Below are 19736 nucleotides of genomic sequence, written 5' to 3'. Positions count from 1 at the left end.
TTAATTAATATATATATATATATTTGTTTCATTTGTTAAAAGTCACTCATCTGGACAATTACCTCCTATCAGTATTGTAATAATGTTATTTAATATTATTATTGTTATAATTATTATTATTTAATTAAATATTTAAAATTGATTACAATAGATATTTTCAATGACATTCGGAACATTCGAGAAAATAACTGCCAACATTACAATTAATATTACAATTATTATTGTTTTTCATTTTTTATTATTAATTACAATAATCATTATTATTATTTATTTATCAGATTTAAAAGACGATGATATGACAGTTCAAAAACTAGCCGTGAAATTTACATCTAGACAATTTACAACATCTAGAAATTTATCATTTAGACAATGCGCATTTTAAATAAAAGTTATCTTCAAAAACATAATAATACAAACACACTAATTCAGTCTTACATATATTTATATATATATTTATATATATAAATATTTAACAATGGAATATAAGTATAAAAAATTCACGACTTATTTATACATATATATCTTCACTATTTATATAATAAAAAATCAGGAACAAAAGTGAGAAGGTAAAAAAAATAACCGTGTAAAAATTATCTGATATCATGATGAGGTTCGTTATTAATATGTTGATTATTAAATTACAAATAGGTATTTTTAAATGTTATTAAGGTAAAAGGCCCAATTATTGACACTTGCAATTTTATTTTAATTAAAAAAAAAAAAATCAACTCTAATAAATTAATAAATATAATTTTTGAATTATAAATTTTAAGAAAATTGATTTTTTCAGAACATATGACATTCACAATAAATTTCATCATGATATTAAATGACTTTAACACGGTATATTTAAAAAAAGAAAAAATAAAAAACAATAATAAAAATATATCTGAAATTGAAGACGGATAATTGTTTTTAAAATTATTTGTCATTAGTACAACACTTGGAGCAATCAAAGCAACTGGTATGCTATCTTTTAATAGACCACGAGGCCCTTCCACTACTAGAAGAATCATTAGACTTCTTTCCCTGGCTTTGAAGCATCAAATTATTTTCCTTCAACATATTTTTCTCCTTCATCAATTCTTTAATAAGTTCCTGGGCTTCACTCAATTGCAATTTAACCGAGTGCAGTTCATCTTTACTTCTTTTCAGCCGTAAATTTTCTTCGGACAAGTAATCAAGCGCAACTAATCTTCGTCTAAGTTCATCATTATCATTTTTGATTTGTTTGTTCAATTGTTTAAGCTTGACTAACTCCCCTTCTGTCGCGGAATTTAATTGCTCTGAAGCATTATTATCTACATTACTCTTGACAGACTCAATATTAATCAGTCCATTTTTATCACGAACCACCTTTAAATGGTGGACCGCTAAATCGATCGGTACCGGCCCGGGCGAGGTAATATTATTAGGTGGCCGATCTTCAATTAATTTAATAAAAATATTATTTAACATTAAATTAACAGGTAAGTAGTCAGGTATTATCTCGTCTTCCAATAAATCAGTTAACCCAGTAATTGTACTCATCGATAATACTAAATTAATATCATTTATTTCACCGGTAACCTTATCATCAAACAGCGCAGCAATTTTGCTATTTTTATTATTTAAATTATCGTTTAAATTACTGTATTGTTTTTTTAGATCATGCTCTAGACGTATTTTAACAGATATCTTGCAGTCGTCAGACTGTAATTCAGACCACCCACGCGATCTCGAGCTAAACTTTGTCTGCAGTTCATCCCACGGGATTGAGGTACACTCATTACTCATTATTTTACCGACTTGTAATTTTATCGCTGAAGAAAAGCCTTTAGACTGTTGAATAACTTCAACCTTGGACAATTTAAAGGTCACCATTGAGACCAAATCTTTGCGCTTGCACGCGCTGTCCAGTGACTTTTCACTCTGGGTATCTGGAGTTTCTTCAATCACCTCACTGGCTTCTTCAACAGCTGTTATATTAGTGACATTTAAATTACCAAACAGTGAATCAGATTTTTCTTGATCCTCCAGCGATACTACGATATAATTTTCGCTGTCAGAACTGAGATCGCTTCTCATGGAGACAGTGTCACTGCTGCCGTCTTCGGGGGAAGCTTTAAGCGCCGAGTCGATGGAAGTCATCAAATTAGCGAAGCCCTTTTTCATGCTGGAAAGACCTACGTTAAAATTATTTTGTATTAAACCAGATTGCAGGGGATCTTTCGAGTACTTAAAATATTTTCTTGCTTCTAAATCTTCGGAATTTTGTCTCTGGTGCATCGAATGGTTGCCAGAGTCGAAAGTTTTGCTGTAACTCTTCTCAGCTGCCTTGAAAGTAACAGTAGGATGGCTCGGGTCCAGAGATCCAATCATTGACGTCACTTCGCTTTGAGGCGTCTCGACGTCGTTGCTGGTGTTGAAGCGCTTCAACCCAAACTCAAGTCTAGTTGCTACTGACTGGTTTGTCAGGGAAATCGGTAGCAATTCGTCGGCTATACTCGATGAGTCTGGCACTACTGACTCCAAATCACCGCCCGAATTTTCCTTTCCGGGAGTTTGCGAGGGCATTATCAGAGTCACTTCGAGCTGTGGTACTAAGGCACCGACTACTAGCGAAGATCCCGTTGTCACGTTCATTATGCGGTTGGTGTCGATTACCAAGTATGTGCTCATCTCTGTGACTATTTCTAATTGTCGGAGTAAAAATAAATATTGGTAGTGATTCAACTGGACGCTTATTAAATTACTTATATGCGCAAGCACGTGGACATCTGCGTTCTTGGCGGTTTTTTCTACTTTGCTGTCGTTATTTTTTGCTGGAGGCAACGTTGAGTTGTTGTTGTCGTTTATGTGCAGCCAGACTGTTACGGGAAATGCGTCTAATAATGGAACTGGGCGATTCATACCCACTGCGCGGACACCGTAGAAATCTGCCCACACGGGCTCTAAATTCAGACACCATATGTCTTTGCATTCTAGCCATAATAATTTTTTATGCAGCTTGCCGATTATATCTTCGAGGGAATTTATTGTAAAATTGGATGGGTATGATCTTACGTTGTCTGTGCCTGAAAATTATTATTATTATTTCAATAATTATATTTCTAAAAAATATTTAATAATTTTTAACAGATGTATTAAAAAATTACCTGCGCAGTGACGCGAAAATCTATCAGTAACAATGTGATAATCATTTTTATTGCTAGGAAAATCCGAAGAAAAAAACATCTGTCCCATCTGCAAAGCGTTCAAGCACTCGGCCAAGTCAGTACGTGATGATTTGCTGTCAGCAGACCTCACATTTGTAAGAGTTACGCGTGATGTTTGAATATTTAATGACTTTGGACGATCACGTTGATTGGGGTAGTCGTTTTGCGACTCAACAATTATCTGGATAAATATTATTATTTATATTAGTTTATTAATAAATGCAATTATTGTTATTAAATTAAAATAGTATTTTTTTTTTTTTTTTTAAATTAATAAATACCCGAGGTAATATTGCTTCTAACTTAACATCGAAATACATATTAATATCATTAACAGCGTTGGCTTTATTTTCACTCGACGCCAGTGATTTGTAGAGGTTTAGCAAAAATGAATTAAACCACAGGCAGCTGTATATGTCGTAATTTATCTGGATGGGATTTACTTGGACGTAAAATTTTGGCGGTGGTACTGTTGATTAAAATTATTTATTAATATTATTTTGATTTAATAAAAAAATCTAACATATTTTTTTTTAATAAAATTTTTTTTTAGTAAATTTAAAAAAAAATTTTTTTTTAATAAAATTTAACATATTTTATTTTATGATAACTTACGTGGGAATATTAAGTCACCAGGGTAATAATAATAAGTAAACTCTGCATGCAAAATAGTAACATCTTCTGGTAGAGAAAATTTTTCACGATCACCTGAAAAAAATAAATAAAGTTAAATGAATGATAAAAAATGTAAAATATTATGAGGTGTTTTCCTAGTTATTCATAAACTAATGTAGTTTTTTAGGGTATTAAGCTCCAACTTATTGCAGGTGAAACAGGAAATCTAATAATAAAATAATAATATTACGGACAAATAATAAAAAAAAAATATTTTTGGTTTATCTAAAAAAATAAAATATGTTGACTAACTAATAAATGAAGATATATTATATGTACAACTAGTGACAAAGTTTACGTGCTTTTTATCCACTCAATCGACAGAATACCTGAAGGATGTTTCTTCCTCGTTTGCGCTGTTTATTTATTAACAAACAATAATTAATTTAAATGAACAATTATAAACAAAATTTTATTAATAAAATAATTATCTATATAAACTCGATGTTGTTTAAAAAATATTCAAATGAATTTTAATTAAAAAAAAAAAAAAAAAATAATAAAAATAATTAGTATTTTTAATTTACGGTATTTATATTATAGAGATACTTCCTTTCAAGGAGTGAATTTATCTTTTGTAAATAAAGAATAAAAGTGTAATTTATAAGTCATGAGTGTTTACCTGTTAAAAATTCTTTAATGATCGGCTTTCTTGTCGTAGTAGTAACTTTGTAAATAGTTAGGTCATAAATTCTTATGACAATACACGTAGTCATAAGCGTAGATAATTGTTCCAACACATAATTTTTAATCGAGTTCCCGCTGCCAACTGTGCTAGCTTGTTTCTGTAATTTTTTATGATCATGCTCCAATAAAGGTGTTTGCTGATCGCTTTTTAATTTATCGTCATTTTTTGGTTCGTTACCTACAAAATAAAATGTCAGTATATTATTATTTTATTAATAATAATATTTTCTTGGTCAAATTTAAGAATTAAAAATTACCGCTATTTTTTCTTGACTGTTTCTGTCCAGCGTCAATTAAATCCATAAATTGCCCGCGAAATGAATTAAAAGACTGCTGCAGCCACTGAACATGAGGCATTGTATTTTCTCGATACTTAGCCCAGTGTTTTCGGTCAGACATTGCTAAGTGATATGGATAGTAATCTATTTGAAATTTAATCAATGATATCTGTAAAGCTCCACCATCTTTCAATTCCGGGTACGAAGATCTCCCAGCTGCAATTCAAATAAAATTATTTTTTATTTAATCAAAAGATTAAAAATTCTATTGATAAAAAGCAATCATACTTCCAGGATCGTCGCAGAGATGTAAATCAATTCGTTGTGATAAAAAGTGATAAGAAGTTTCAACTACGTCATAACGCATAAAAATTTTTGATATCGCTGTATTGCAAGGTAATTTTGATTGGCTTCTTGACTGTTGAGATATTTGCGCCTGGTATTCAGGTAAAACCTTTTATAATAATAAAAATAAAAAAATAAAAAAAAAAAAAATTTAGATTATTTAATTTACTAACTGTAAGTTCAATATAAGAATTCCAATTACATACCTCGAGTTTTCTCGCGGCTTTTATCTTTCTTTCAATAGTCGTCGCTTTTTCAATAAGACTTCCTAGGGAATCGATAAAATGTAAAGCTGCTTTTAATTGAGAGTCTGTAAGGACCCACAAGAGATCATCGAGAATTATCACCAGTCGGGATCCCATAACAAAACAATCTAAAAAAAATAAATTTTGTTAAGATTTTTTTTTTTTAAGGCATTAATTTTATCAAAAAGGTCTTGATAAAAATGAGTGCCTTTTGGTTTTATAAATTTTTTAGTAGTCAATTTTTTATGTCAAGTTTTTGGAGGAGTTTTTAATAGCTTGCTGGTTCTGTTAATTTATTCTGTCAAATTTGTGCATTAAATTATTTGTAATTGATTCTGTGATAGCACTATTATTTTAAAAATTTATTTAAAAATACCCAAACTATGTATAGCGTAATACATATCAAAAAATCAAAAATTTATTGACATCATTTACCTGATAGACGTTTCTTGATAGTTATCCGACACCGCGCTTGATTAGTTAACAGTCTCAAAGGTGTCAAATTTTGATCGATAGTACTTTGGGCCTCTATTCGAACAGTTTGCCATTCCAGCTCTTTAAATATCAACAATTGACCTCTATCAGGATCCTTAACTCTGGTCATTCGTAAATCACACCGTTGCCAAGTCGGTGATTTTGACTCAACCATTATTCTCGATATCTAAATATGTAGATAAAAACAAACACATATAAAAATAAATCCAACGTGTAAAGTATAAAATATTAGCGATATAATTTAAAACTTATCGATTAAATAGTTTATGACTTAGCAAACTCGATAAATCTCCCGACACTTATTATTTAGAATTTCTCGTGAAAAAAACAATATTTATTGGAGTTTTATTAAAAATAACGATTACTTGAACTGAAGCGATGAACGCCGGGCTTTTGAGTTTCACTGAAACAGTATTTACGGCAATAGTAATACCGTCAATAACTTTGTGAATAAATGAATATTTTGTAGCTCCAGGCAACGCAGATGCTGCATTCGTCGGCGATGATGGGCTTCGCAAATCTTCACATGTCACTAATTCAATTTGAACTTCATCTAAATGCTAAAAATAATTATCAAATAAATATATTAAATTACAATTTTATGATAAATTAATTCATAGCTTCATAATACTAAAGTTAGCGGACGTTTATAATTTTTTTTCATTTATTAAATTGCAAAAAAAATATTTTGAAAAATTGCACCAATTGTTTTTTAAATTTTCCATAAGTGCAATTGAAAAAAAAATTTTTTTTGTAATAATTTTTTCAATAAAAAAAATTCTAAAAATTTTTAGATATCGGCTAATTTAATTTTCATATTTTTCAACAAGAAAAATTGTAAAAATTGTCAGCTGACTGCTAACTTTATTTTCATCACAGTTTTTCGAGTAAATAAATTAATTACCAAAAATATAGGCACACTTTTTAGCTTGGTCCATTGTACACGTAATATTACTTTATTACACCAAGCATTTGTCAATTTTAACCACGATGGCAACTCAAGTAAATCTGTTAGCACAGCTTCATCTAACTCCAAGTTTGACAACTCTCCTTCGCCTCTTAGAGTGCTCCAATTTATTTGATCAACTGACAGGTTTTTAGTAAACCTAAAAAAAAATAATTATTAAATCGGAACATGACCCAATTATGATAAAATATTAAAAAAAAAATAAATAAATAAATAAATACCTTGACAGATGTTTTAACAATTGATTTTTAATTATCGATACCATTTTTTTAGTTTCATTTAAAATAGTTTTATTTATTTATTCATGCATTGATTATTAAAATTCAATATTTTTTTAATTATTGCAAGTATTGTGTTTAATCATTAAAATTTTCATATTATTTATTTTTTGGTTACATTTAACAATAACGTCAATTTATTATTTTTAATTGTTTATTTATTTATCAATTATCAGCTGTTATTGTTACTAGTGATGTATTTTTAAAGAGAACTACTTGTTAATTAACTTTAAAATATTAGACTAAAAATTTCACTACCGAGACGTCAAATTATCTTTTCTATTCTAATAATTATTATTATTATTATCAGATCACTTTTACAATTTTTACTATTTACATTGAACGCAAGTTAATGTACTGTCTTACTTCCATAGCGCTGCACAATAATTATACTATTTTACTATTGGAGGAAAATATTCATTTGAATATTCGGCTAAAAATACGCGGGAAATTCAAAATTTATCGGAGTTTTTTATGTCATTAAAGTTAGCCGACATTTAAAAATTTTTATAATTTTTCTTATTGGAAAAATTATAACAAAAAAAATAAAAAAAAAATTTTTACGTGTAAAAAACTTCAAAAACTGCAAGTGCAATTTTTTAAAAATATTTTTTTGTTTTAATTTAAAATTTTAAAATTGGCGCTTCAGTCGGTGGCCATTTACGAAACTAAAAAAAAAAAAAACAAGTTGAGGACGCCACCGCAATGAGAGAAAGACGTTGTAGGAACGCAAACGCGACTATACTCAACAGCAACAACGAACGACTACAAGCAAGCCAGCAGGCAGGATCTTTAAGTGAAAAAAATACACAACGTGATTATATACTACGGAATTTATTATTACATATTAATATAGTTCACTAGACCTGTGATGTTGATGCGTTTGTTTTTTTAAAATTACTATCTAAGTAAATTGTATTTATTAGTTAGATATTATGGCGGTTGATAAAGTGTGGAAATCAGAGTTATGGAAATCACGGGATAAGCATGGCAAAAATGATTAGTAAGTGGTAGACAAGATCACGAGAGTGACGATTATAATATTGATTCATTCGTCAAATTTATGTGAATGTATAAATCTTAAACAAATTCAGTATTTGTAAATCTATATAAGTATCAAGTAAATAATTAATATCTATAGAAAAAATAAAAATAAAAATAAAAAAAACATATTTTTGATGGTTGCAACTTTAGTACCTTCGTTTATCACTCTACTGAAGAGTTAATTGTCCATTAACAACTGTTTGCAGCCTCAAGATATTCAAGAACGAATTCACGAAAGGCAACACCACAGGTAATTATTTTTATCAGCTCTGATAATTGTCCAAGTGACAGTTTTTTAATTGTAACAGTTTGATAGGTTACTAATCACTCGTTTATTACAGAATGGCTACGAGGATTATACGAATTGATCTCAAACGGCAGCCAGGGGACTCTCAAAAAAGACAATGTTGTTTCTACTTTAGCAGAACTTGTGGTAATTTTTAATTTTCATTTTATAATTATTTTTTTTGTTTCAATGTTTATTAAAATTAATTTAGCATGTATTTAATAATTTTACGAATTTTATTTCAAATAATTTATGGCAAAAAAAAATTGACGTGCAGAAATTTTAATAAATTAAAAATGCAATTTTTTAAAAATAATTCTTCAAAAAAAATTTGTTAAAAAACAATTAAAAAATGGTCAAGACTTATTATACTGAAATTAAGAGACATCTGATAATTTTAAGAATTTTTTTATTAAAAAAATTTTAATTAAAAATTTCATTTTTAGAAGCTCTGAAAAATTATAAATGAGATTTTTATAAATAATTTTCTATGACTAGTTTATTTTTCAATTATAATTATTTGTATTTTTACAGACCATCGATCCCAGCGTGGCGTCGGCAGTCGCGGACATATTTGCCCTGATAGATGCAGAAGTGGTCAACGACAATCGCAACAATTTTTATTATATCGTAAAAGAAAGCGAAAAGGTTTGAGATATTGATAGTGATAAATTTTATTAGTTATTATAAAATCTAATCTAATTGAAAAAAAAATTTTTTAGTTTTTAACGGACAGAACTTTGAAGGAACGTCTTGAAATTGATACCCTCCAGGATGTTGGTACTTTAAAGAACCGTAATTTTCAAACAAAATTTATCAAAGTTAAAACTAAACTTTAGTACGTATTCATTTTTATTATTAAAAAAAAATAATACTAAAGTAAGCCGACGTTTTTAATTCTTTCTCTAGTTTTTAAAATTTTTTACAAATGAAAATTTTTACAAAATTCAAGAGCTTGGTGTTTTATAATTTACAAAAATTATTTTTCGGCTGATATTCTATTTAAGCTAATGTATTTTATAAACTTCGAATGCAGTGGAATTAAAAATTTTCTAGAGTTTTGATAATTCGAAATGTCGATCTGACCGTAACCCAAAAATTTATTTTAAAAAATTCCACAAAAAATATTTTTTTTTACTAAATTTGTTATAAAAATTTTAAGAATTTTCAGATGTCTGCTAATTTAAGTATTATAAAAAAAATTACAATATAATATAAAATGTAATTTAATTTATTAAACTAATTGCAGCTACAAGCAACGTAAATTTAATTTATTTCGTGAAGAAAGTGAAGGTTATTCAAAACTAATAGTTGAATTAAATCAAGAAAGATCCCCCGATCAAGTGATAACAACTTTGGAAATCGTAAAGTCCTTAATTGGTATGACTTTTTGATAATATAACTCCAATCTGCTTGAGTACTGGCTAAAATAATTTCTTATTAAAATTCTTTTCTAAGAATAAATAAGAATTGTAAGCACAAAATAATATTAACAATACAGTATATCTAAATCGATAACAAAAATTTATTCTCAGGTTGCTTTAATCTTGATCCGAATCGAGTGCTTGATATAATACTCGAGACCTTTGAAAATAGACCGCAGGATGACGCGTTGTTTATCCCACTAATAAGGTCATACATGAGCGACCACCAAGTACTGTGTGAAGTATTGGGTTTTAAATACGGTGGGAATGTCGAAGCGACGCCTTTTTCCCTGCAGAAGGTAACAGCGTTGATGCTCCAGCACGGCGTGATTGACTTGGATAATATTTTGCCGTGGTTGGTGCCCGACGACAAGGCGATAAGAAAGGATCACGAGCAGACGATGCGTCAAGCTAAAGAGTACGTAAGTAAAATGAGCGTGATATCAACGAGGGACAAGGAAGAAGCTCCAGCGGAAGAAAAGGAAGTAATTCCCGATAAATACACCGGAAATCAGTGGTTTGGACTCTGCGAAGCGTTGCTGGAGATCGGAGCTTGGGACGTGGCTCAGAAATTGTTTAATAAATTGCCGGACCACTGTATGACTGATCAACGACCTATTGCACTCGCTCTGTGCAAACTGATTCAGTCTTTAATCGAGCCGGTCTATCGCAAGCACTGCGTTGTAACTCCAAAATTACCTGGCCGCAAAATTGAACCACCGACCTCCCGGCTAGCTCCGGAGCCCATGAAAAGCATCGCGGATCTTCACGACAAATTGCTGCCTATGTTAATTATTCTGGGACCTAATTTACACCATGATCCTATTCTTATGTACAAAATAATGAGGTTGTGTCACGTTGCTATCAAAGAGTGTCCGTTGGACTCGGGCAAACAGCCGCTCGATAAATCGAATACTATTTATTATGACATAATCACTATCCTTGACGTTGCTCTCCTGCCGTCACTATCTTTCATGGACTGTAATTGTTGTGTCGCGGAGGAAATGTGGAACATTCTCAAGTACTTTCCCTATCAAAATAGGTATTGTCTCTACGCAAGGTGGAAAAATGATACTCCTCTTCAGCACGCGGCTTTGTTGAGGAAACGTGCTGACGCTCAGAAAAAAATCAAAGCTATCATGAAGCGCGTTAGTAAGGAGACTATTAAACCTGTCGGAAGGTCTATTGGCAAACTTACTCACTCGTCTCCTGGAGTTCTTTTTGATTACATTCTTATTCAGATTCAACTTTATGACAATCTCATTGGTAAGTTGTTTACAGGACTGAGAAAAATTGTTTGTGCTTAGAAAAAAAAATTTTTTTTTTTTTTTTTTTTTTAATTTGTTGACAATTTTTAATTATTTTATTTCTTAGCTGAAGAAATTCACAAAATTTTTTTTTATAGTAATTTTTTTGTTTTAATTTTTTGAAAATTCACAAGTTGTTTGTCAAAAAAAATTTTTTTTTTCTTATTGCAACATTGCTCATTTTTTCAAAAAAAATTTTTTCTCTCAATAAAATATATCTGTTAGGGTGTGACAAAATGTAATTTCCGCGATAGACCTCTTAAGTTACATTTTGACACACCCCAATATATATATATATATATACTTGGACATATGTTAACTGAAAAAATAACTTTCAGGACCTGTAGTGGATTCACTTAAATATTTAACTAACATTTCATATGACGTATTGGGCTACTGTCTTGTAGAAGCATTAGCTGGTGCAGATCGTGACAGATTAAAGCACGACGGCAATAGTATTTCACTTTGGCTTCAGTCCTTGGCGTCTTTTTGTGGCGCGATATTTAAAAAGTACAACATTGAATTGACCGGGCTGCTTCAGTATGTTGCTAATCAACTGAAAGCACAGAAAAGGTATTTTAACGAAAATGGATAAATGTAAACGAGAATAGGAAAAATATCACGGGGTCAAATTCTTGGAAACATGAGCCATTTACTATTTACTTGATATATAATATATGTATATAAATATATATGTTTATGTCGATGTGGAATTTGTTACAAAAATTCTTCGATGTCTATGACCGATCTATCTACGTCACGTTGTTTACTCAAGGAATATTTTTTTCAAGAATTCTTTCAATGCCAGTGGATTTAAATGGTTTGTGGTATTTAAATTCCTGGCTTACTTTTTTTGTTTCTGCTTTCTTGAATTTAAAAAAATATTTTTTTTTTTTTTTTCTATAGACAATAGAATAGACTACTTAAGTTTTTAAATTTAATTTCAGACTCGTTAGCCATTATTTTAACGAGGATTGTTTAGAGATCGCTAGTCATGTGAGTTAATGGAAATATTTTTATTTAAATACAAGAAATCGTGATCTATTTATTCGGCTGGCAATAGACTCGGAGTATTTTGAAATTTAAATTACAATCAAGAGTTAATTCATTTAAAGTTCCTCTGAGCTTCCAAGTTTTATCGACCCCGGTGTATATTTTAATTTTAAGATCAGTAATTTTAATAAAAATAAATTTATATTAATAATTATTTTTCGTAGTTTGGATCTGTTGATACTCAAAGAAATCGTCCAGAAAATGGCAGGCGTGGAAGCTGCCGAGGAAATGACCTCCGATCAATTAGATGCGATGGCCGGTGGTGATTTGCTTAAAAATGAAGCCGGCTATTTCAGTCAAGTTCGTAATACGAAAAAATCATCGTTGAGACTCAAAGAAGCTCTCTCGGAAAATGATTTAGCTGTTGCTTTGTGTCTGTTGATGGCACAGCAAAAACATTGTGTTGTTTATCGTGAAACTGACCAATCTCATCTCAAACTTGTCGGTAAGTTTATTTTCTAAAAATTTTAGATTTATTTTTAGTTATTTAAAATTTTTATTTGATAAATATTTATTAGGGCCTAATAAATATTTATTTTGCAACCAATATTTTTATCGTAATATTACAAATTTAACACGATTAATTATTGATTGTTATTTTGAAATTAAATAAAAAATCTTGGCCCTAATAATGATAAAATTGTGTTGTTTAAAAAAAAAAAAAAAAAAAAACTGCTTAATTAATTTTAACTTTTCGACAGATTTTAAAAATAATTTACAGGTTTATGTGTAAGAATATAAAAAATTTAAGTTAAAAATTGAAATATTTTTATTTTTAAAATAATTTATATATATATAAAAAAAAAAAAAAATTTGAAATTTTTTTTTAGGAAAACTTTATGATCAATGTCACGATACGCTCGTGCAATTTGGAACATTCTTAGGGTCAACACTAACAGTAGATGAGTATGTTGAAAAATTACCAAGTATTCATGGAATGCTTCAAGATTATCACATCCATGCTGATGTAGCATTTTTCCTTGCACGTCCAATGTTTGCTCATGCTATCAATGTAAGCTCAAAGAACTATTGATTAAAATTTTAATTTCATAAATATAAATATTTAAATGTAAATTTTAATTGGAAAAAAATTACAGATGAAGTATGACGTTTTGCGTAAAGCTGATCCAAATTACAAAAAAATGTCTTCGGCGTTGAAGCAAGCTAAGTGGGCAGAAGCTGCTCAGAATGTAATGGCACCAATAGCACTGTCTGTTAGACCCCTACACCCTCTGAAAGTATGGGAAGACATTTCACCTCAGTTCCTTGTGACTTTCTGGTCCTTATCCATGTACGATCTCTTCGTTCCCGCTGATAGTTATCATCGTGAAATAACCAAGTTAAAACAGCAAGCTGCCATAGTTGCTGATTCCAAAGACATGGTAGGTTTATTTTATAATTTTTTTTTGCTACCCTACTTATTGAAAAAATTAAAAATAAAATTTCATAAATTTATTTATTAATTACAGAATGTTAGCAAAGGTAAAAAAGAACAAGATCGTTACACTGCGCTGATTGAAAAGTTGCAGGATGAAAAACGAAAACAGGAAGAACATGTTGAAAAAGTCTTTGCTTATTTACGGTAATTTAATTTTTAATCTATATTATTTTGAGAATTAGCAAATTTTTGTGGCCAGTATATTTATATGATAAAATGAATTTTTATTAAAATTATTAAAATATTTAATATTAAATTAATTTTTTTTTTTAGGCAAGAAAAAGATTCATGGTTTTTATCACGAAGTGCTAAGTCTGCAAAAAATGAAACAATCACACAATTTTTACAACTTTGTTTGTTCCCAAGATGTACTTTCACAACTGTTGACGCGATGTACTGCGCTAAATTTGTTCATACTATCCATTCACTCAAGACTGCTAATTTTTCCACCCTTTTATGTTACGACAGAGTAAGTCATCTTAAAATAATAAAATTAATAATTGATAATCAATGAAATAATTAATTAATTATTTTTTCAAATTTAAGCTGTTTTGTGATATCACTTACTCAGTAACTTCTTGCACGGAAAATGAAGCTAATCGTTACGGACGTTTTCTCTGTGCCATGCTAGAAACTGTCATGAGATGGCATTCTGAAAAAACTATATTCGATAAAGAATGTAGCAATTATCCTGGGTTTGTTACTAAATTCCGAGTTAGTAATCAATTCTCGGAAGCTAATGATATGGTTGGATTTGAAAATTACAGACACGTGTGTCATAAATGGCACTATAAAATTACCAAGGTATAATTTTATCAATAAATATTATTTAAATTTTACTAACAATTATTTTGGTATTTTAGGCAATTGTTGTCTGTTTGGATTCGAAAGACTACGTACAAATACGTAATTCCTTGATTATATTGATTAAAATTCTACCACACTTTCCAGTACTTGCTAAATTATCACAGATTTTGGAGCGAAAAGTTGAAAAGGTTCGTGAAGAGGAACGCGGGCAGCGACAAGATTTGCATGTGCTCGCGACTTCGTATTGTGGGCAACTGAAGGCTAAAGCGCCCCAAATGATTCGTGAATCTGATTTTCATCATGTTGGTGATAAGGTCATTTTTTTTTTTTTTATTTTATTGCAAATAATTTATTATTGTGGTTATTACTTAAGCTTGATGATTTAACAGGCGGGAAAAACGCAAGAAACTAGCAATACTGAAACCTCTGAAAAAACGAGCAATGGTGTTCCTGCTAAAGAAGTCAGTAGCAATGGAGATACTAGAGTTGATAAAGACACTAAAGATCAACGGGATAAACGGACTCCAAGTCAAACTTACCAGTAAATTTATTTATTTTTTTTTTTTAATTAATTATTTAATTTTTTTTTTCTTTAAATAAATTAATTATTTATAATTTTTTTTTTTTCCAGTGATAGTACTGAAAAAACACGGAAGAAAGAAGAACCAAAAGAAGTGCCAGAAGTTAAAGAAAAGTATGTAAAAAAAGAGGAAATAAAAGAGGATGATACGACGGATAAAAAAGATCGAAAATATTATAAAGAAGATCATTATTATAGTGGCGTTGATAATTTAGACCGTGATCTTTCTAGTGTGTCCAACAGCAGCGCTAGCTCTGGTCAAGCTCAAGATGGTCCAGATCGAGGTATTTAATACTTTTTTTTTTTTTTTTTTTTTTTTTTTTTTTTTTTTTTTAATTATTTGTATCCATACTCTACATTAACTTGTACAATTTTTTATCTAGAACCGAAAAGAAGAAAAATAGAAAGTATTCCTAAGGAAAGCAGACGTACGGATAGCAGTAGCGAGAAAAAAGAGCGCTCTAGTAAGACGAAAGTTCGTGACGAGCAAAAGGAATTGAGAAGAGAGAAAAAACTCGGCCGGAAAAGAGTAAATTTTTTTTTTTATATATATATATATATATATATATATATATATATATATATATATATATATATATATATATATATATATATATATAATGTATTTAATTAAAAAAATTTTATTTTTAATAATATTATTCTAATAGGATCGCACGGAAGACGCAGCAGCTGCAGCTGAACAGAAACGAAGAAAAGATGATGATAGAGGTAAGATTTTTTTTTTTTTTTTTTTTTTTTTTATATTAAAACTATTAGATGAACCAGAAATTATTATTACAGCTAAAGCTCATCAAAATGGAGACTTACCAGAACATCGAGAAAAACATCATTACCCTAAAGTAGGTTTTATTTAAATTATACGCATATTATTTATGCATATATGAAAATTAATTTAAATATACTTTTTTTTTTTTTTTTAGGAAAAATCTCCGTATGGAAAAGAACGTACCCATGAACGCGAAGGCCGTGAAGGAAGAGATAAACAATATCCTTTACATATTTATTAACAAACATAGTGACTGCAAAGTTGCTAGTAATTAATTATTCATTTAGTTACATGTATGTATATATATATATATATATATATATATATATATATATATATATATATATATATATATATATATATATATATATATTCCTTAACTAAGAAATACTAGGAGGAGTTCAGACCCAAAACGAAGATGATGTATCACGGAAGATTTTTGAAACACATTTTATATTACACGTAAACGTTGTATGTAATAATGATATTAATAATTAAGAAATAAAATTTGAATTTGAATTGAATAAATAAAATTCTTAAAAATAAATAAATAATAAATAATTATCAAATAATTTTATTTTACTATATTTTACTATATAATACTTAATTTATCATATACAGTCTTTTATTAATAAAATAAATTATTATAATTACTTATCTCTTTTATTAAAATAACCTTTCAATAAATAAATAAATAAATCACTCGTGCTTTAAATAATCAATCAGTAAGTGCTAAGATCTAAGACAATAATTAAACTAATTAAAATTAATTAAATGTCTGTCATAAAGGCAAGCCGGTGATACAATTAAAGTATGACTGATCGGCCTTGAAGCTCTCTTCTTCAAGTCTCTTGAGACGTTGCTTGGCGTCCTGGATAATATCGTCGGTAGAACTGCTTTCGCTAAGCACTGTTGTTAATGTTTTTGAAAATACCGGTCGCGTTACTTCAATCACGGGTTTTAGAAGCTGCACTTCTTCAAGCTGCCGCGAAAGACGTATTGCTCGAAGCGTGAGCTCTTCTATTCGCAATTGCTGTTCTTGAGCGAGACTCTGCAGCTGTCTTTTCTCGTCGTCGCAATTGTTGATTATAATTTTTTCAGAATCAATTACTTCTGTCTGCGTACTTACTTCATGTGTACGTATTTGGGTTACTTTTTCTTCGTTTTTACTCGATAGTTCTTGTTGTACTTTAGCGAGTTCTTCTTGAAGCTTTTTTAAATTTGTTTCGAATATTTTGTAACTGTCTTGTTCATTCTGAAGCCTAAAATTCATAATTAATTTTTTTTTTTTTTTTGTTTAAATTTAATATTTTAAATATTTTTAGGATTACTTATTAAATTGTAATTAAAAATACCTTTTGGCTTCATGAGCAAGTAAATTTTCTCTTGCAATTAATTCTTGATTTTTAATAAAAATATATCTATCATTTTCTTCTTTTTCTTTTTTTAATTTTGTCTCTCTTTCTTTTATTTCTTGCATCATATTCTGTAAATAAATAAATAAATAAATATTTATTAAAGGTTTTATATTATAATAAAAATGTATCTATACCGTATAAATATAAAATCATTAATTATCTTAAAAATTTTAATAACAAATTAATTACAATAAAAAAATTTTTCTAAAAATTTTTACTTGTAATTTTTATTAATTTTTGCATGTAGAATTTTTTGATTAAATTTTTTTTATAATAAGTGGATTATTATAAAATTTTAAAATAATTTTTAATTTTAATTTTCGAGTTGCAAAGTATCAATAGTTTACAATCGATAATTATAAAATATTATAATTATTTATTTAAAATATATATTTATAATTTATAATTTTTTAGAGCTTCTAAAAATTTTTTTAATAAATTTTTCTTACTGTAATTTATTTATTAAAAAAATGATAACAATCATCAGATGTCTCTCAATTTAATTTATTTATTTAAAATAAAAAAATTTTTTTAAAATAAATTACCTGAGCTGTAACTAATTTATCATCCAACAAAATCATCTGTTCTCCAACAATATCAGCTCGTTTATTAATTTTATCTTCATACTCCTTGAGCTTAGAATTATAAAATTCATTTTGTTCGACTAACTTTTTCCTAGCGTTAATAATTTTCCGTTTCTCCCGTAAAATATCTTCCGATATTTTAAAATCAGTTTGTGTCTGACAGTTCTTAACTTCAGTCCTAGCACTGTAAGTATAACTTAATTTACCTGTATAAATAAACTTGAGTATTGTCAGCAATAATGGCATGTCATTATTGTCATAATCAGCGATAATAGACTGACCGTCAGGCTCATCGGGCCTGATGCCCAGCGTTTCCAGAGCATGGGTAACGTAATCATTTTGGAGTTTCTGTTTGTCATCCTCTGAGCCGGGCTTTACATGCTTGCGGATATTAACCAGTAAAGGTGCTTCACTTGCAAACACAGACAGCGTGTACGCGTAATTGTGATTCCACAGGTACTCTGCTATTAATAAGTCATAAATATACTGCTTTGCTGATTTTGGCCCACTGTTGTCTTTGTTTAATGTCATATCTGTACTTTTTAACGCGTTCACTAAATTATGACGTAAATGCGTTCGGACATCTGATATTATTCCACATTTTTCAAACCTGTAAGAATATTTTACAAATAAATATCTATAAAAATAATAAATAAATTTATAAAAATTAATATTAATTACCAAGCATAAATTGTAGAATAATAATCGCTGTTCATATTAATTTTTTTTATTATGATTTGGTTGTTTATTAATGTGTTATGTTTTGTTTCGGCATATGTTACAAGCAGCTGTAGCGCTAAATTTATTTAAACGCGAGTTTCAGCGCCTCTACCGGCTAAAAAAAGCGGGAATTTTTTGAAAATTTATTTACCTTATATTTAATGACATTAAAGTTTTAACAGGCACTTGACTATTTTTAATTTTATTTAACAAAAAAATTTTTAAATAAAATTATTTAAAAAATTTTTTTAAATAAAATTGTTTAAAAAAATTTTAAAATAAAATTGTTTAAAAATTTTTCTTATTCCCTTAATAATATAGATTTTTATAAATTATAGTAAAAAAAAATTGATTTGTATCTTTTTATTTTATTACAATACAATATATACAAGATTTCAATATACTCGTTTTATAAGCCGTTATATAAAACGATATTATTACATACGAAATTGGCAGCTTATCAAACGCAGGAATATTATTGTAATAAAGATTTATATCTGTAATTTCATTAATTATCCAGATAAAAATCCTTTTCATACAATAGATTCATTTTGAATATAAAAAATGTGAAAACACACAATCGATTTATTTTCAATCGATAGACTTTCAACAATGATGTGATTTATTAACAACATGTACTTATTTATAAGTAAAGAAAATTAAAAGATGATTATATGAGTAGAGTGATGATAATTTTTTTTTTTAAATAAAATCTTTGAACTCTATTTGTAGTTATTGTAATTATTATTATTATTATTATTATAATTATGATCATATTTTACTATTTACTTTAAATAATATGTCTTAATTTGTTGTAAAAAAGTCATGCTTAATTTATTTCAGTTTGATACCGAAGTTACCAATTTGTGCATGTGGCAATACCACTTAAAAGTTATTAAAACAAATTAAAATAAATGCATTAATCGAAAATTAATTTTCAAATGGAATGATTAATATTAATTATTGAATTTAATTATCAATTTTTATTTTAAGCCAGAATTTTTTTCTGTAAAAAAATTTTCAAACAAATAAATTAAACTATTGCAAACTTGAAATTAAACAAAACAAAAAAAAATTTTATTTAAATTAAAAGAGTTTAAAAATTTTTTTTTTGTTTCAAA

At 28.4% G+C, this 19736-nt stretch overlaps 3 protein-coding genes across 3 annotated transcripts; 1 reads left to right on the top strand and 2 right to left on the bottom strand.

The window, feature by feature from the left end:
- Nucleotides 1-825: 825 nt before the first annotated feature.
- LOC141533089 (bridge-like lipid transfer protein family member 3B) lies at nucleotides 826-7432 on the bottom strand. The gene is made up of 12 exons (XM_074251778.1): nucleotides 7111-7432; nucleotides 6827-7028; nucleotides 6288-6482; nucleotides 5863-6088; nucleotides 5389-5555; nucleotides 5126-5291; nucleotides 4817-5053; nucleotides 4495-4737; nucleotides 3813-3905; nucleotides 3479-3666; nucleotides 3138-3378; nucleotides 826-3056 (listed from the first exon to the last, which is right to left on the bottom strand). Exons 1-12 carry the CDS (start codon nucleotides 7152-7154, stop codon nucleotides 970-972), a joined length of 4089 nt encoding a protein of 1362 aa, XP_074107879.1. The 5' UTR covers nucleotides 7155-7432; the 3' UTR covers nucleotides 826-969.
- Nucleotides 7433-7916: 484 nt separating this feature from the next.
- Tho2 (THO complex subunit 2-like protein) lies at nucleotides 7917-16426 on the top strand. The gene is made up of 22 exons (XM_074251770.1): nucleotides 7917-8170; nucleotides 8418-8461; nucleotides 8553-8644; nucleotides 9032-9145; nucleotides 9220-9335; nucleotides 9747-9877; nucleotides 10033-11187; nucleotides 11567-11801; nucleotides 12446-12726; nucleotides 13112-13293; nucleotides 13379-13663; nucleotides 13751-13863; nucleotides 13993-14188; nucleotides 14266-14523; nucleotides 14583-14840; nucleotides 14916-15067; nucleotides 15158-15390; nucleotides 15490-15635; nucleotides 15775-15835; nucleotides 15908-15966; nucleotides 16048-16112; nucleotides 16285-16426. The coding sequence occupies exons 1-22, from the start codon at nucleotides 8103-8105 to the stop codon at nucleotides 16313-16315; spliced, it is 4275 nt and encodes a 1424-aa protein (XP_074107871.1). The 5' UTR covers nucleotides 7917-8102; the 3' UTR covers nucleotides 16316-16426.
- LOC141533087 (uncharacterized) lies at nucleotides 16192-18675 on the bottom strand. Its single transcript, XM_074251775.1, has 4 exons — nucleotides 18577-18675; nucleotides 17857-18505; nucleotides 17249-17379; nucleotides 16192-17155 (listed from the first exon to the last, which is right to left on the bottom strand). Exons 1-4 carry the CDS (start codon nucleotides 18609-18611, stop codon nucleotides 16675-16677), a joined length of 1296 nt encoding a protein of 431 aa, XP_074107876.1. The 5' UTR covers nucleotides 18612-18675; the 3' UTR covers nucleotides 16192-16674.
- Nucleotides 18676-19736: the final 1061 nt, after the last annotated feature.

This window comes from Cotesia typhae, unplaced genomic scaffold (assembly GCF_013202065.1).
Source record: "Cotesia typhae breed Kobodo isofemale line unplaced genomic scaffold, CoteBio_Ctyphae contig_83, whole genome shotgun sequence".
Classification (NCBI taxonomy): domain Eukaryota; kingdom Metazoa; phylum Arthropoda; class Insecta; order Hymenoptera; family Braconidae; genus Cotesia; species Cotesia typhae.
Note: the sequence above shows the minus strand (reverse complement) of the source record. Positions and strands in the feature narration are given on the sequence as shown.